At 37.5% G+C, this 17,531-nt stretch overlaps 1 protein-coding gene across 6 annotated transcripts in view; it reads left to right on the forward strand.

Annotated features, from left to right (window-relative positions):
- LMBR1 (limb development membrane protein 1) overlaps positions 1-17,531 on the forward strand; it is a 249,167-nt gene that overhangs the window by 193,068 nt on the left and 38,568 nt on the right. For 4 of the 6 annotated variants that reach the window (XM_064367704.1, XM_064367593.1, XM_064367622.1 and 1 more), the window contains 7 exons: positions 5,422-5,520; positions 7,370-7,450; positions 12,596-12,672; positions 13,309-13,386; positions 15,467-15,540; positions 15,775-15,865; positions 17,119-17,185. In XM_064367704.1, coding sequence (XP_064223774.1) covers positions 5,422-5,520; positions 7,370-7,450; positions 12,596-12,672; positions 13,309-13,386; positions 15,467-15,540; positions 15,775-15,865; positions 17,119-17,185 — 567 coding nt within the window. Of the gene's footprint in view, positions 1-5,051; positions 5,175-5,421; positions 5,521-7,369; positions 7,451-12,595; positions 12,673-13,308; positions 13,387-15,466; positions 15,541-15,774; positions 15,866-17,118; positions 17,186-17,531 lie in introns of all 6 variants that reach the window. The other 2 variants (XM_064367741.1, XM_064367643.1) reach the window with 2 other exon arrangements.

The raw sequence follows: 17,531 nt of genomic DNA on the forward strand, positions 1-17,531 counted from the left end.
CTACCTTTCTCTTTAGCTCTAATAATATTTGCTTTATATATCTGGATGTTCCAGTGGGTACATACGTATTTACAATTGTTATACCCTTTTGCAGAATTGACACCTTTATCATCATATAATGACTTTCTGTGTCTCTTCTTAAATTTGTTGTCTTGAAATCTGTTTTTTCTGGTATAAGTATAGCTATTCCTGCATTTTTCTTGTTTCTGTTAGCATGGAATATCTTTTTCTATACCTTATTTTCAAGCTATATGTATCTGTATAGGTAAAGTGTATTTCTTGTAGGCAACAGATAATTGGGTTTTGCTTTTTTATCCATTCAATCACTGTGTCTTTTGATTGGAGAGCTTAGTGAATTTACATTCAGTGTTATGATTGATAAGTAAGGACTTCTTCCTGCCATTTTGTTATTTGTTTTCTGGTTGTTTTGTAGAGTCTTCTCTTTCTTCTTTCGTTTTCGTCTTCCTTTTACTCAAAGTGATTTTCTCTGGTAGTAGGATTTAATTTCTTGTTTTTTATTTTTAAAGTATCCATTGTGTGTTTTTCAATTTGATATTATGAGGCATGCAAATAATATCCTATAACCCATATTTTAAACTGAGGACAATTTAACACATTGTGTAAACAAACAAGCAAAAAGAAAACTAATAAAACTCTACACTAACTTCATCCCCACACTTTTAATCTGCACTGGAGAAACTTTCTGTTGTCTCTCTTTCTGTCTTACTCTACTGACTCTGTCTTGAAAAGTTGTTGTAGTTATTATTTTTGATTGGTTCATCACTTAGTATTTCTACTTATTATAAGAGGAGTTTACACACCATAATTACAGTGTTACAACATTCTGTGTTTTTCTGTGTTTCCTTACTATTACCAGTGAGTTTTGTATCTTTAGGTGATTTCTTATGGCTCATTAACATTCTTTTCTTTCAGATTGAAGAACTCCCTTTAGCATTTCTTGTAGGACAGGTCTGATGTTGATGAAATGCCTCAGCTTTTGTTTGTCTGGGAAAGTCTTTCTCTTTCATACCTGAAGGATATTTTCACCAGATATACTATTCTAGGGTGTAAGTTTTTTCCTTCAGCCCTTTATACATGTCATGCCACTCTCTCCTGGCCTGCAAGGTTTCTGCTGAAAAATCTGCTACCAGGTGTACTGGAGCTCCATTGTATGTTATTTGTTTCTTTTCTTTTATGGCTTTTGGGATCCTTTCTTTATCCTTGACCTTTGGGAGTTTGATTGTTTGAGGTAGTCTTCTTTGAATTAAATCTACTTGGTGTTCTATAACCTTCTTGTTCTTAAATTTCAATATAAAGATACTGAAATTCTTTCTTTCTTTAGGTTTGGGAAGTTCTCTGATATTCTCCCCTTGAATGAACTTTTTAACTTCTCTCTCTTTAACTCCTTTTTTGCCACCAGTAACTCTTAGATTTGCCCCTTTTAGGCTATTTTATAGATATTGTAGGCATGCTTCATTCTTTTTTATTCGTTTTTCTCTACTATGTATTTTCAAATTGGCCTTCAAGCTCACCGATTCTTTCTTCTGCTTGACCAGTTCTGCTATTAAGAGACTCTGATGCATTCTTCTGTTTGTCAGTTGCATTTTTCAACTCTAGAATTTCTGCTTGATTCTTTTTAATTATATCAATCTCTTTGTTAAATTTATCTGATAAAATTCTGAATTCCTTCTCTGTATTATCTTGAATTTCTTTGAGTTTCCTCAAAACAACCATTTTGAATTCTGTCTGAAAGGTTATATATCTCTATTTCTTCAGGATTGGTCCCTGGTGCCTCATTTAGTTTGTTTGGTGAGTTCTTGTTTTCCTGGATAGTCTTGATACTTGTGGATGTTCATCAGTGTCTGGGCATTGAAGAGTTAGGTATTTGTTGTAGTCTTCACAGTCTGGGCTTGTATGTGCCTGTCTTTCTTGGGAAGGCTTTCCGGATATTCAAAGGAACTTGGGCCCCTAGCCCAATAATGCTGTGGTTCTTGCAGACTCATAGTGGTAATGCCTCAGTGGGTTTAGATAAGATCCAGAATTCTCTGGATTACCAAGAAGAGACTCTTGTTCTTTGTTACTTGTTGTTGTTTTTCTTGTTACTTTCTCCCAAATAAATGGCATCTCTCTGTGCTGAGCTTCCTAGAGCTGGGATTGGGGTGATGTAAGCACCCCAGTGGCCACCACCACTGCTGGGACTATGCTGGGTGAGACCTGAAGCCAGCACAGCACCGGGTTCCGCTCAAAGCCCACTGTAAACACTGCTTGGCTACTGCCTGTGTTCTCTCAAGGCCCTAGGGCTCTATGATCAGTAGGGGGGAAGCCAGCCAGGTTGTATCCTTCCCTTCAGTGTGAAAAGTTCCCTGAGACCCAGGGCGGGTCCACAGATGCTGTCTGGGAAGCAGAATTTGGAGTCAAAAACTTTAGAAATCTAGCTGGTGTTCTGTTTTACTGCAGCTAAACTGGCCCTCAAACCACAAGACAAAGTCCTTCCTACTCTTTCCTCCTCCTTCCACAGGCTGAGGAGACTCTCCCACAGGCTCCCACCACCACCAGCCCATGGGGAGTTCTGCCAGGCCACTGCCAATGGTCACTTAAAGCCCAGAGGCTCTGCAGTCAGCTTGTGGTGAATGCTGCCAGGGCAGCGGGCTCCCCTCTGTCCCAGGCGGGTCTATAAATGCTGTACAATAGCCTAGGCCTGGTTTCAGGGGCCCCAAGAGCTCACCTGATACTCTATCCCACTGGGGCCAAGCTAGTACCTACGCTGGAAGACGAAGTACCCTTTACTTTTCCCTCTGCTTTTGTCAAGCAGGAGTCTTTCACTGTAGCCACCATAGCTGGGAATGTGCTGCCTCAGACCTGAAGCCAGCATGTCTCAGAGTCTCCCCAAGGCCCATAGCATACTAACTGGGTATCACTCCTGGATCTTTGGGGCCCAGGGGCTCTTCAGTAAGTGATAGATCCTGCTGGAACTGAGTCCCTCCCTTCAAGGTAGCAGGTTCCCTTCTGGTCCAGATATATCCAGAAATGTCATCTAGAGGCTAGGGCCTAGAATAGGGCCCTGATGACTGTGCCTAGTGCCCTATTGTACTGTGGCTGAGTTGGTATCCAAAATGGAAGACAGAGTCCTCTTTACTCTTCACTTTCCTCTCTTCAAGCAGAAGGAAGAAGTCACTTTCCTTGCTGTGAGCTGTGCTGCCTGGGGTTGGAGGAGGGGTGGTGCAAGCACTCCCTTAGCCACTCTGCCTGGTCACCGGCTGCCCTAATCCACTGGCTCTAAGCCCAGCCCAGCACCAGGGCTATCTAGGAATTGCAGTTCTTATGTCGTAGACTGCTTTTCAAGTTTACTTAGGATCCCAGAGCACTGTAGCCCGTGATGGTGAGGCTTGCTGAGAAACTCAAGTTTTGACCACTGGGATGGGCAGTTCCTTTCTGGCTAGGGCTGGTCCACATGCTCCCTCCGTGGGCACGCACTGGCTAAGCCCAGCACAGCTTTGCTGTCTGCTGTGACTGGGCAGCACTGAGTGCAATGCCAAGTCTCCCATTTGTTGTGCTCTCCCTACTCCAAGTATACAGAGTTTCTCTCCACACCACACGGCCACTGCTGGGATGGAGGAGGGGTTGGCTTCGGCAATTCAAGGCTGTCTTTCCTACCCTCTTCAGTGCCTCTTTCAGCAATATGTAGTTAAAACCAGGTACTGTGAGTGCTCACCTGATTTTTAGTTCTTATGACAGTGCTTTTTTGTGTGTAGTTGTTAAAATTTGGTGCTCCTGCAGCAGGGACAATCAGTAGAGGCTTCTATTTAGTCATCTTGCTCTGCCCTCCTACTGCTTCAGTGTTAAATATGAGCAGACAACTAAGACTCACCAAACATCCAAGGAAAGCCTCCTTTATGCATCAAACAGGAGTGCGTGGAGGAGATAAAATATGCATGGGAGAAGAATGTCTCAAAACAAATCGGTCAATATCCAGGCGGAGATAGAGATTACATTCACGAGAAAGACCAGGTTTCATAAAAATTGGATATTCAGTGAGCAGAAAAGCATTCCTGAAATTTAGAAATAACAAAGCAAAAAGATTGGAAGGTGAAGAACTTTTCCAGAATGATAAAAATAGGTAAAATAGGAGAGAAGAATTAAAAATATTAGAGAACCAGCTCAGGAGATCGAATGTCCAACTTACAGGCGTTCCAAATAGAGGAGAGAAAATGTGGTGGAGGAAGTGACAAAATCGAGAAAATTTCACAGATCCAAAGGACATGATTAGAGATTGAAAAGGGTCATCTAGTGCCCAACACAATACATGAAATTACTCTCAGCAAGAACACAGGGGACAAAGATCCTACATAGTTTGAAAGGGAAGTGATAAGCAGTTCCCATTCAAAAGGAATGAAGCAATGCCTTCAGAATTCTGGAGGAGAATTAGTTTTGACCTTGATTTTTATACTGAAACTATAATGTAAGAGCAGAGGTAAAGTATTCAGACTTGTATAGTCTTTAAAAATTTACCTCACATTCAGCTATTCTTAGCAAACCACTGGAGGATATGCACCATTTAAACAAGGGAGCAAATAAGAAAAGATATGGGCTGTGTAGGAAATAAGAGATGCCCCACAGGAGGCGCAGGCAGGCAGTCCCAGGGTGAAAGGGGGCCGGAGGCACAGAGGGCAGTCCATCTAGGGTGGGCAGGTCTAAAGACACCAGGAGAAATGTCTTCAAGAAAATGAAGTTGATAGTATAACCGAGGAATATAAAAACCAAGGGAAAATAAAGACGTTTGGCAGGATGTTTTGGGTTTGAATTTGTGTTAAGTACGTAATAGAAAACTAAGTAAAAGAAAAACAAATTATTGCTAATTCTCGGGGTGAGAAGAATGTTAAGGAAGGAAGGACAGCTGGTCATAGTTGACTTTGTGGACGAGCATTTTGGTTGTTATAATAATGTAGACATTGAATATCAATCTAGCTAAAATGATTGTCATGGCCAAATTGAGAGACAGGGAGGAGTGAAGAGGTGTGTGGCTCAGACACTCGCCTCCTCACTTGCCACAGTGGGAATGCTCTGCGCAGGAAATCCAGAAGTTGCAGTAGGAAGACAAATGCCAGAAGAACCAGCTGGACAGCGACTTTTGGGAAAGTGGGTTCAGGAGGGAGAAGACGTGACAGCAAATCCGTGCATGTGTTTGACACTTTGAACTAATGTGCATGCTTTATTTTATAAAGACAGAGTCTTTAAAAAACCACTTAAAATATAGAAAGTATAAAATGAAGTTTATCACCCATTAAACTAAATTGTACTGAATGCAAGCTCTATATTTTGCTAAGTGTAAATGGACTGAATTTGACTGTGAAATTATCATATTGGATTATTCAACCTGTATTTATCATTTTTGCTATGAGCATCTGTTGCCCTTTCTTTTAGTAAAGTACCTGATTTGGATTTGTGGATTTCCCTGGCTAGATGAGATTGGTGGAACTGCTCATCAAAGTTCTTGGCCTTCCAAGAAAGCAACATGTGACTGTAAGCTATGCCATTAGGACGCCTGCTTCCTAGACTTTTATTCTTAGTCATAGTGACATACAGACGGAGAGTACTCAGACTGAGTCATCCCAGCCGCTACAATATGAGGAGACTGTCCATCCGCTCTGCCACCTGCAACTCCCAGCTGCCCATTTCCTCTACTATCTTTACTGGAAAAGTTTCCTACTGGTTCTATCTTCTGGGTTCCTTTTCTGTTTTAACTAGTGAGTCTATTTCAGTTGCCTATAGCCAATGAACTCTAACTGATACAGGTTAAACCTCAAGTAAGATTCAGCTGGATAAGGGAAAAAGATTAAAATTAAAGTTGTGTGTATAAACGTATGCAAGTAAGCAAGCAAGACAGGTAAAAACAGAAGAAAGGAGAACTTAAAGTCCACAAAACAGGATTTAAGTTGAAAAGCATTAAAAACAAACAGGGTCATTATGACATGATAAAATATATGATTCATAAGGAAGATGTAACAGTCTAGGATGAGAAAAAAAGAAAACAACCCCCTAGCAAACAGAATCCCCCAGTCTCAGCAGTCAAATACAAATGCTTAATGGAAAAAAAAAAAGACACTCTTAAAAACTAAGGGAACTTAAAGTCCAGTTGTAGTGGGGATTGTAATTTCTCTGTTTTGGAATTTGACAGATAAAATAGAAAGAATGCAAAGATCTGCCATTAGAGAAACAAGCAGAAAATATGAATAGGGAAAATTCAGGTGATAAACATACAGAAATATGTTCAACCACATTTAGGGAAATACATATTAAAGTAACAATAAGAAAACATTTTTCACCTATTACATTGCTAGCATTCAAGAGTTATGACATCCAGTGCTCAAGGAGATACTGGAAAATAGAAATGTAAAGTATTACAATAGTCTATTACAGTGTTTTGGGGAAGTACCCTGTAAATGTTCATGCCCTTTGACTCAGCAATCTAAGTTTGGGAATCTGTCTTACAGAAATAGTTAGAACCAAAAGGTACTGGATATGCATACAAGAATGTTTATAGTGGCAAAAAAGTTGAAAACTTGAATATTTGTAAAGGGAATAATTCTGCATAAAGTTGTAGAACATCTGTACTATGGAATGCTCTTCAGCTATCAACTTGGACATGTAATTGACTAGGAAAGCAAATGGCAAAGTGATATGTCTGATTGACCCCATTCATATAAAATATTTTAAACCATGTGTATGATAGATACGTATGTATGAATGTGCTTCTGAATGTCAAGGAGGGTATGGAAGCATCAGCCAAGCTGTTCATAATGGTTATTTTAAGAAGGTGAGATGGAGAAAAGGAGATCTTGATTTTTTTTCACTTTTTATAGTAAACCCAATATGTTTTTGTAATTAAGAAAAGATTATTAATAGATCAAATTAGAACTTTACCATGTTAAGAAATTTTCTTGGAAATGTGGTGTTTACATTTAATATTTTTATTTCAATAGCTTTTGGGGTGCCAGTGGTTTTGGGTGTCATGGATGTGTAGTGGTTTATAGTGGTGTAGTCTGAGACTTTAATGCACCCATCACTGGAATAGCATACATTGTACCCAATATGTAGTTTTTTATCCCTCGCCCCCACCCAACCCTCTCCCTTCTGAGTCTCCACAGTCCATTGTATCACTCTGTGGAAACTTGTAGTGTTTAATCAGCAAGAACTTGGAAGTTTTGATTGGTAAATATATGGATGTGCTTTCCTCTGAATCACAGCAGCATTTGTTTTTATTTTCAATTAGCAGGATTTGCCATGTGTTATTTTATATTTAATTAAAGGGCTACCTGTTCTATAGTGTTAGGGGTTCTGTTATACTTCTAAATATTTTTGCTTTGAATAGGGCTGTCTTCATCAGTGGAATACAACATAATGGAGTTGGAACAAGAACTTGAAAATGTGAAGACTCTTAAGACAAAATTAGGTATTGTACTTTTTTTTTCTTGACTTATGTATTGGTCTTGGTTTCTTATTAATGACTTTACTGTAGTCTGAAACATTAGAAAATTTATGAAATCTTTATGTTAAAACTTTCAACCTGCCCCAAATCATTAATAAAGACTATCTTTTAGTTTGGGAAGAGTATAAGTTTATGTTTACTGACTTTTTTGTTTTATGTATATACAAAATGACTTTTCAAAGGTTGATGTTCAAAGATGTTACTCCATTACCTTCTCACTTACATTATTTCTGATAAGTCATCTGCCATACTTACCTTTTAATGTGTCTTTTTTCTCTATCTGCTTTTAAGATGTCTTTATTATTGATTTTGAACAATTTGATTGTGATATGCCTTAAAGTAGCTTTCTTCATGTTTATTAGAGCTAGGAGTTTATAGTTTTCAACTAATTTGGAAATATTTTGACCATTACTTCTCCAAATATTTTTTCTTTCCTCTTCATGCTTCCCTTTTCAGGGACTCCAATCACAAGTATTTTAGGTTACAGCTCAAGGATGTTGCTATATTTTTTAGGTTTTGTTTGTTTTTGCTGTGTTTCATTTTGGTTAGTTTCTAGAGCTGTGCCTTCACTTTCACCAGTCTTCTGCATGTCAAGCCTGCCTTTAATCTCATCTAGTGGTTTTTGCTTTTTAGTTTTTCTACAACTGCAGTTTTCATCTCTAGAGGGTCCTTTTGGGCCTGTTTTGTATCTTCTATTATGTTTCTAATTAACACATTCAATCTGTGTCCTCCATCTTTGTGAAAATATAGAGTATAGTTATGACAGCACTTCTAATGTTTTTGTCTGCTACTTCTAACGTTTGTATTAATTCTTGATATGTTTTGATTGATTTTTCTTCTTATAATCAGTAATATTTTTGTGCTTCTTTGCATGCCTGGGAACTTTTTATTAGAACATAGACATTTTGAATTTTACTTTGTCAGGTGAGATTTTACCTTGTTGGATGCCTCACTTATAGTATTTCTTTTTTTTTTCATTTTTTATTTTTTGAGACAGAATCTCACTCTGTTGTCCAGGCTGGAGTGCAATGGTGCAGTCTCAACTCACTGCAACCTCCGCCTCCCCAGCTCAAGCAATCCTCCCACCTCAGCCTCCTGAGTAACTGGGACCACAGGTGCATGCCCCCACAGCTGGCTAATTTTTTGTATTTTTTGGTAGAGATGGGGTTTTGCCATGTCGGCCAGGCTGGTCTCAAATTCCTGGACTCAAGTCTTCTGTCCACCTCAGCATCCCAAAGTACTGGGATAATAGGGGTGAGCCATGACATCTGGCGACTTACAGTATTTCTGCAAGTGAGAAACTTTGTTCTGGAATGCAGTTGAGTTACTTGGAAACAGTTTGATATTATTGAGTCTTGTTCTGAAGACTTTTTAGACTGGACTAGGGGGTCATTGCACCTAGGGCTAAGTCTTCCCTACTGCTAAGGCAAGACCCTTCTACGAACTCTATCTAGTGTCCTGTGATTGATGAGGTTCTGTACTGTCTTGTGGGAGAAGGAACTGTTTTTCGCCTTTTGTGATTGTGCTGTTTGCTCTCATATTTTTGGGTGGTTCTTTCTTCAGCCATGGGTTGTTTCTTCACATGCCTGAGCCGATATACTTGAGAATTTTTTACTGAATTCTTTATTGAATACTCAAGGGTGACTCCTTGCAAATCCTTGGAGTTCTTTTTCTGTGCTTCAGTCTCCTGTCTGGCACTTTGCTGTGCAGACTCCAGCTGACTTAGTCTCCCCAGATGCACATTTCATGCTCTCAACCCCAGGGATGAGCTGGGCTCAGCTTGTGTTGCTCCTTCCTACATGATGGCCTGGAAACTCTCAAGACATTAAGCTGGGTCCGAAAGGGCTGTGTGGTTTGTTTTCTGTGTCTCAGGCATCATTGTTCTTCCACGATCAGATGTCCAGTGTCTTGAAAGCTGTTGTTTCGTATCTGTGTACTTTTTGGTTTCTTAATTGTTTCAGGCTGGATGACAAACCTGGTCCCTTGTTGTTGCTGCAGCTTCAGACGTGGAAGTCCAGTGTTATGTTCTTGAAAATCAGATATGGTGTTCATTTATTTTCATTTCTGTTAATAATATTATATTACCTGAAGTTACTTCAGTCGTCCTGCAGTTGGTGGGTATTAGGTCTGTTTCTAGTTTTTTGCTGTTATGAATAATGTTGCTGTAATCATTCCGGTATGTATCTCTTGGTATATATATTTTTTCAGGGTGCATACTAGATATGGAACTGCAAGATCATTGTATATGTGCCTGTGCAACTTTTGCAGATAAAGCCAAATGGTTTTCTCACATAGTTGTATTAGTTTGCATTCCTGCTAGGCATGAGTAGGGTTCCTTGTTGCTCCATATCCTTGCCTATACTTGACAATGTTGGACTTTAAAATTTTTACTAACTTAGTTGATAAGAAATGGTGTTTCATTGGTATTTGAATTCATATGTTCCTGATTGTATTTATATTTTTACGTTTCTAATGTTCATTTAGCTTCTGTTTGAAAAACACAGGTTTGCTGGCAATAGATTCTCTGAGTGTTTGTTTATTGGAAAACATACTAAAAATTTTTGTTTGATGGTTTTCAGCATTGTAAAGATGTCATTCTACCATCTTCTGGTTTCTGGCTAAAAGTCATGTTGTTGCTCTTTTGAAAGGCTTTAAAGATTTTCCTTTTGTCTTTGTTTAGCAATTTTCCTCTGACATGCTTAGATTTGGTTTTCTTTGTATTTATCCTTCTTGAAGTCTATGTGTCACTTCATGATTCTGTGGCTTGATGTCTTCTATCTATTTGGGAGAATTCTTGGCCATTATCTTTTCAAATATTGCTGCTGCCCCATTCTCTCTTATTTCCTCAGGCTGCAGTTACACATATGCTAGACTTTTTCATTCTTATATTATTTTCTGTATTTATCTCCTTTTTTATCTTCATGCTTCAATCTGTGATATTTTCTACTGGTCTGTCTTCCATTTTGGTTTCTTTCAGCTATGTCATAACTATTGTCATAACTATTGAATTCTTCATTTTAGTTACATTATTTTTTCAGTTCTAGATTTTCTGTTCATTTTTTATAGATTCAAATTTACTTGTAAAATTTTCCATTTGTCATTTATTGTACCGAATATGTTAATCATTTACTTTAAAGCCTCTTTCTGATAAATCCAACGTATCTAACATGTGGATCAACTGGAGGTCTGTTTCTGTTTTTTTTTGAGATGGAGTTTTGCTCTTGTTGCCCAGGCTGGAGTGTAATAGCACGATCTTGGCTCACCGCAGTCTCCACCTCCTGGGTTCAAGTGATTCTCCTACCTCAGCCTCCCAAATAGTGGGATTACAGGCACCTGCCATCATGCCTGGCTAATGTTTTGTATTTTTAGTAGAGATGGGGTTTCACCATATTGGGCAGGCTGGTCTTGAACTTCTGGCCTCAAGTGATCTGCCTGCCTTGGCCTCCCAAAGTGCTGGGATTACAAGCATGAGCCACCACTCCTGGCCTCTTTTTCCTATATCTGGTAATGTTTAATTGAATGCCAGATATTTCTTATAACTATATAAACTCTGATGTTTTCTTCTTTTTGGGAGAATTTACTTTTGCTTTTGGAAGACAATTAGGGTAGGAATATATCAGTCTAATCCGTTAGGCTTGAGGTCATTCAGTGCCAGGTTCTGGTCTTTATAAGGACTGGTCTATTTCCACTTTGGCCTTCCTTCCTACTAGGGTATAGCTTTTCATTGGTCCTAATTGAAAGCCTGGTTGTCTAGTTATTGACTATGACCCCATTTTCTTAATGAATTTTAGTTTTTACCTCTTAAGAAACATGAGCCTGACAGAGCTTTGCTTGGCTTCTCAGCCTCATAGTTCCATCTTTCTGTTGTTCTTCTCAGCCTCTTAGCCACTGATACCTTGAAAGGAAAGTGGCACTGTATGCCAGGCTCACTTCCTTGCCCTTTTCTTTTCTTATGATCATAGCCTCTCAAATTTTGACTGCAGTAGTAGCCCGAAATGCCAGTGTCTGTCTTCTTGGCTCTGTTGAGTTTGCTAAAAGGTTTGCTTTAGAATCATTGCCTTTCACCCATTGATTTCTCAACCTCTTGGGTCCCTGCCATTTATATATTGGGAAATGCATGGCAGTGGAAGGTGTGGTACAAATTGGAGGTCTTAGCTCAGTTCACTGCACAGAATATTGGCCCCTCAATTTTCATTTTCTTGGTAGCTCTCTGATGTGTTCATACAGATTTTTTAAAAATTAAGTTTGATTCATCTTTTCTACTTGTTCTTAGCATGAGGATTGGTGTTGATATAAGACAGTCCATTGTAGGTAAAAGTAGTTTGCTTTCAGCCTTTAGAAAACCAGAAGTGTTTATCTTTGGGATATTCAGAACAGAAGGGATTTTTACTCATGTAACTTTATTCATTCGGATATATATCAATATCAGTATGTAGATCTATATCAAATGCAAATACAGCAGGTTCTCAGTATTCAAGGGAGACTGGTTTCAGAAGCCCCATGGATACCAAAATCCATATATGATAGAAAAGTATTACAGAGCCTATGGCTATAGAAGGCCTATTGTATTTCTATATTTTCAAAGGAAGCTGTATATTAACAATATATTTCCTTAACGATTAAGATGTCTTCACAGAGCTGAAATTCAAGCATCACAGGATTGAGGTATTTTAGACTGGTTTTAAAACTCGGATTTTTAGCTTATTCCTGAAATCCCAGCACTTTGGGAAGGAAGCTGAGGCGGGAGAATCGTTTAAGCTCAGGAGTTCAAGACCAGCCTGGGCAACTTAGCAAGACCCTGTCTCTACAAAAAAATTAATAAATAAATTAGCCAGGCATGGTGGCACCTACCTGTAGTCGCAGCTACTCAGGTGGTTGAGATGGGAGGATCACTTGAGCCCAGGAGGTTGCAGTGAGCTGTGGCTGTACCACTTGTGCTCTAGCCTGGGTGACAGAGTGAGGTCCTATGTCTAATTTTTATAGTTTGTGGGGGGAAATTAAAAGTAATTTATATTTTTTAAAAAAGAAATTATGTAAAAAAACAGATTATAGCATTATAGAATGAAAATGTTAATCTGGAGAAAACTGTTTTGTTTTTCCTTTTAATAGAGAGGCGAAAAAAGGCTTCAGCATGGGAACGAAATTTGGTGTATCCCGCTGTTATGGTTCTCCTTCTTACTGAGACAGTAAGAATTTGTTTGCCTAGTTAAATAAAAGCAAATTATATTTTATTTACTTCAGCATTTGAGTATGGCAGCTCCCTCAGCTAAATGGTTTCTAGTAAACTGGTTTTCTATCGACAGGATTAAAATCCATCTATGCCTTTATTTATGAAAACCCAATAAAACAAAAATGGAAATTAATAGCAATTTTTTAGAAATTCTGAAGATTATCTGTTTCTTCATGAAAGCAGGAAATTCAGCCTTTGTTGTCATTGAAAATTAAAACGACAAGGTGTTGCTGATAACCTGCTTTAAATTCTATGATGAAATATGAAAATTACATTATGAAATTAGTTCCAGTAATATTTTACCACTTTTTTAAGTCTATGGAGTTGTGTGTTTCCAGTTGGTGAGATTACTTGGTAAAAGGATCTGTACTACGAGCTTTTGTCACAAGCTTTCAAATTACAATAACTTGCAGAATCTTTTAGAATTTCTTCAGTTCTTGTTTGTAGTCTGATCACTTTAGTTTTATATATAGTGTTTTGGTCTTGGCTGCTTTCCCTCTATTTTGAAACATATGTTTTTGGTTACTTAGATTTTAATATTTTGTATTGGTAAAAAATTTTGAGAGCTGACAGCTTGCTGTTTGTCTTGTAGTCCATCTCGGTCCTCTTGGTGGCTTGTAATATTCTTTGCCTGTTGGTTGATGAAACAGCAATGCCAAAAGGAACAAGGGTAATGTAAAATCCTTTAAAATGTCTTTCTTTTGCAAAAGTGTTCTGTGCCTATACCCTGAGTATTTCAAGTAAGCAAATGAAAACATTCAACTTTGTGCATGTATATACTTCAAGTTGTATGAATTTCTTTATGCAAAGAGCCTTCATAAATAAACCGTGATTTTTGTTTCTGATTTTTTACTTTGGATTGACAGGGCCTTTTTTCAAGTGTTGGAGTTTCCTTTTAGATTTCTTATCTGAGTTTATCTTGATTTGACTGAAATTCATTTAGCTATATGAAATTCCTTTAGCCATATTCTTGATTCAGATGCCCCCACCCCAGCCTTTCCAGGACCCTGTGCCGGCTGTTACTGCCATTGCTACGTTCAGTTACAGCCTCTCCTCCACGAGTGTAAGCTCCATGATGCTCCAGGTACCTGATCTACAGACAGACAGGAAACTATCCTTTCCATGTACAGTCTTATCTTTTTCTTTAGTTTTGTACCCAACCCCACTGATAGCACAGGAAGCCACTTACTGTACTGACTTCCTCTTCACTTTTAACCCATTCTAACATACCAAAACAAACTTCAAGCCCCTACTGTTTTGTACCCATCCCCTTAGTGCTTAGTAGAGAATGACTTGTACGTTATAGGAGCTCGCTGTATAATTGTGTAAAAAATTAGATCATCTTAATCCTTCCTACATGCCTTCTCTTGAGACAGCATAATTCTAAAGTATTTTCTATGTTGATCAATAAGCTTTGTAGGGGAAAGAAGTAATATTGTTTCCTAACCTATTGCAAGGTTCATGGCTGAGATGCCTATAACAAAAGACATATTAACAAGAGAAAAGCTGACGAATTTATTTAAGATAAATTTTACATATCACAGGGGTCTTCAGAAATGAAGAAGACCAAAAAAACAGAAAGACCTGTGCATTTTTATGCTCAAGTTTGATGAAGAGTGGACAGTAGTGGGGAAGTATGATTGGAAGATGGGGGTGTGATCTAATGATTATAAACTGGGGGGTATTTAGCAAGACCTGTTCATATTCTTCTCAGTGTCCTTGTGTCTCCAGAGATAAACGTGTGTCTCTCCTCTGGGTCAGGGGGAGGGCACCCTCCAATGGGGGTCTTACGTACGGCCTGCTTCACAGGAGAAGAGGGGCAGATCAGTGTGCGACCTTCTTAGGTTTTCTCAAATACTAAGGTCCCACATTTGGATTAGTGTCCTGAACCCCATCACTTTCTACCAGCATTAGTTATTTCTTCTTCAAAAGATTGTCAAAAAGTTATTTTTTGTTGGGCTGACTGTACGTTGTTAATTATTCCTGGTGCTTCTGTTAGATGTAATCTGTGCCGACTAGTAAAACGTTCAGATAGTTTCTTTTATTAGTAATCTTTGAAAATACCATTCTTCAGCAGGGAATGATTTTTTCAGAGCTCATTATAAAAATATTACCTTTTTTTGTGTTTTTCTAAAGTTCTAGATATAGTTTTTGAGATAGATATAGTCATTTAGAAAAAAATTTATAGCATTACATTTTTAAAATCTGTGTTAACAGTTATCTTTTGTAACTCTGAATTCCCAAGGAAGATTTGGGAAAAAGAAACTATCAGGTATGGAAACAGGATATGTACATTTACTCTCTTTTCTACTGTTAGCTTAATTTTGACATACTTTGTGTAATCTTTGTATGTTGCCTCAGGATTCAGATAGCTATATTTCCTATTCTTATTTTTCTATTGTATTTTTAAAAGCTCTTTCCCAAGAATATTCAGGATTTATTTTTCCTCAAGTAGCAAGTTGCCCCATTTTATAATAGTAAGCATGATCATATCATCTTGACAAGTAACTTAAATTACATTTGGGGTAAGTAATTTTTCTTGAGCTTGTTAAAATTGTTAACACGGTGCCTGAATTTGTTGATAAAATCAGTCTAATGTCATGTTTTATTGGCCTCTGAAAGTCTAGATGTTGTTTCAAAGTATTAAACATTCCTAATTTCAACTCTCTTATATTTATGAAACAGCTATTTTAGAGAAACCGATATAATGGTGTCATTAAATTCTGAAAAGTGTCTTTCTCCCACTCCAGGGGCCTGGAATAGGAAATGCGTCTCTTTCTACGTTTGGTTTTGTGGGAGCTGCACTTGAAATAATTTTAATTTTGTATCCTTTCTTTAACTGAATATTCAGCCTATCCACAAATTTTATATCTAGTTTTCTGGGGCAGTAGTTATTTACTAAGACACTTGTCTAGAAGAAAAAACAGGTTAGTCTTCCTCAAACACTTAAAATGGCTTGTTTTGTTTTTCTTATGGTTCTTAAGACTTTTTGCAGACTGCTGAGAACTTAAGAAACTTGCATTCTGTTGGAGAGTTTTTTTTTCCTTGATTCTCACAGCTATCTTATGGTGTCCTCTGTTGTCGGTTTCTATAGCCTTCGATTTTTTGGAAACTTTACTCCCAAGAAAGATGACACAACTATGACAAAGGTAAGATAGAGTCGTAGGTGACTGTGGCCTCTCTTTTGCCTTCCCAGACAGACTGCTCTATTTAATAGTCATCCTGAATGGTTCATTTGCAGTGATAGGTATTTGTTTGTAACTTGCGTAAACAAAAACTGGAAGATTTTCAAAATGCTGAGTGAGTGGGAAAGGGATGTACCCTGTTTAATTTGGATGGCGTCCATTCACTGTCAATGCATAGAACTGCAGAGCTTGTTAACTAGCTATAGAAGGCTCCTGAAAGGGCTCTTTTTCCTCTAAAGAAAACGTATTGCTAATGAGTAACTTTGGTTGTCCTAACTGTACTTCAGGGAGCTTGTTTGAAATCTGAAGAACTTAGTTGCTACAAGTAGTAGAGACAAAGTATTTCAAATTTGAATAATTAAAGTAAGACGGAAGAGTTCTATTCAGAAACATTTTGTAGTCTGAGGCTAATTTGACTTTTTCCACAACATGTCATTGGCTTCAGAATAAAAAGGCCGTATATAGTGACTGAATCTAAAATATTCCCATAGGCTGACAAAGAAGAATAACTAATAAGAGCTGCAAGCTTGTTTTGTTTTTATTTTATACTTTTAGCCTATTAAAGGGGAGAAGTTATTTTACACACACACACATGCACACACGCACGCACGCACGCACGCACACACAGCTAGTTCTTTAAACTTACTAAGTAGTTGAGATATTTAGTATCTAGTTTAAGTGATCATAAATATTAATCAGTATTTTCAACTCCTCTTATTTACTATGGAAGAGTAAACATAGGATACATTATTACAAGAGTTTAGAGGTTTTGGATTTCAGGTGCTTTTAAAATCTTATAATAAACGTATTAGAAATAGATGTGGTAGAAGAGATCTTAAGCAATAATCTGACTTTAAAAATGTAGTCAGCAGTATCCAATATGTTAATTATTGTTTACTTGACAGGCAGAGGCTTTTGAAACTAGCAACTGCAATCAGCAATGTAAAATGCATTGTCTAGGTGTCAAGTAATTTAAATATTCTATATTTGTGCTAGGTATTATGAACATCTTCTAGAACTTACAGATATAACTTGAAATATCTATTTTAAAAGTTTGTTATTCTTTGAAAATTCTATACTAAATAGTAAGTATCATTAAGAAATCGGCAAAGTACACCAGGTAACTAGAATGCACAATAATTTCTCAGAATGTTAATGGGTTTTATTGTCATCCTGCTGTTTAACTGCCCAATGTTCTTTCTCATTTCTCATAACAGATCATTGGAAATTGTGTGTCTATCTTGGTCTTGAGCTCTGCTCTGCCTGTGATGTCAAGAACACTGGGTAAGTTTGAATGAGAAATTTTTACTAAAAGATCCATGTTTTTTAAAACAGTCTTTACTGAACTTGTTTAACTTTTACTTTATAAAATTTTTCAAAAAGATTACCTTTGAAATACAGTGTTTCTTTCTACATCATTTTACACCTTTACTTCTGTACTTTATGTGTAGGGCCATACCAAGACAAATACTTTTATCAAATAAAGACCATTTATTTTATAAATACTTAAAAGCATTCTTTCTCCAAACAATGGGCTGGTTTTTTGTTTTGTTTTTACTGACACATTCATAAGTTAGGCGTTTGAGTCCCTAGTGAGGAAACTATGTTAAACTAATTTTTCTATAGAAGA

The sequence above is a fragment of the Aotus nancymaae genome, unplaced genomic scaffold (genome assembly GCF_030222135.1).
Source record: "Aotus nancymaae isolate 86718 unplaced genomic scaffold, 86718_ANA_hifiasm-v0.15.2.pri h1tg000002l, whole genome shotgun sequence".
Taxonomy (NCBI): domain Eukaryota; kingdom Metazoa; phylum Chordata; class Mammalia; order Primates; family Aotidae; genus Aotus; species Aotus nancymaae.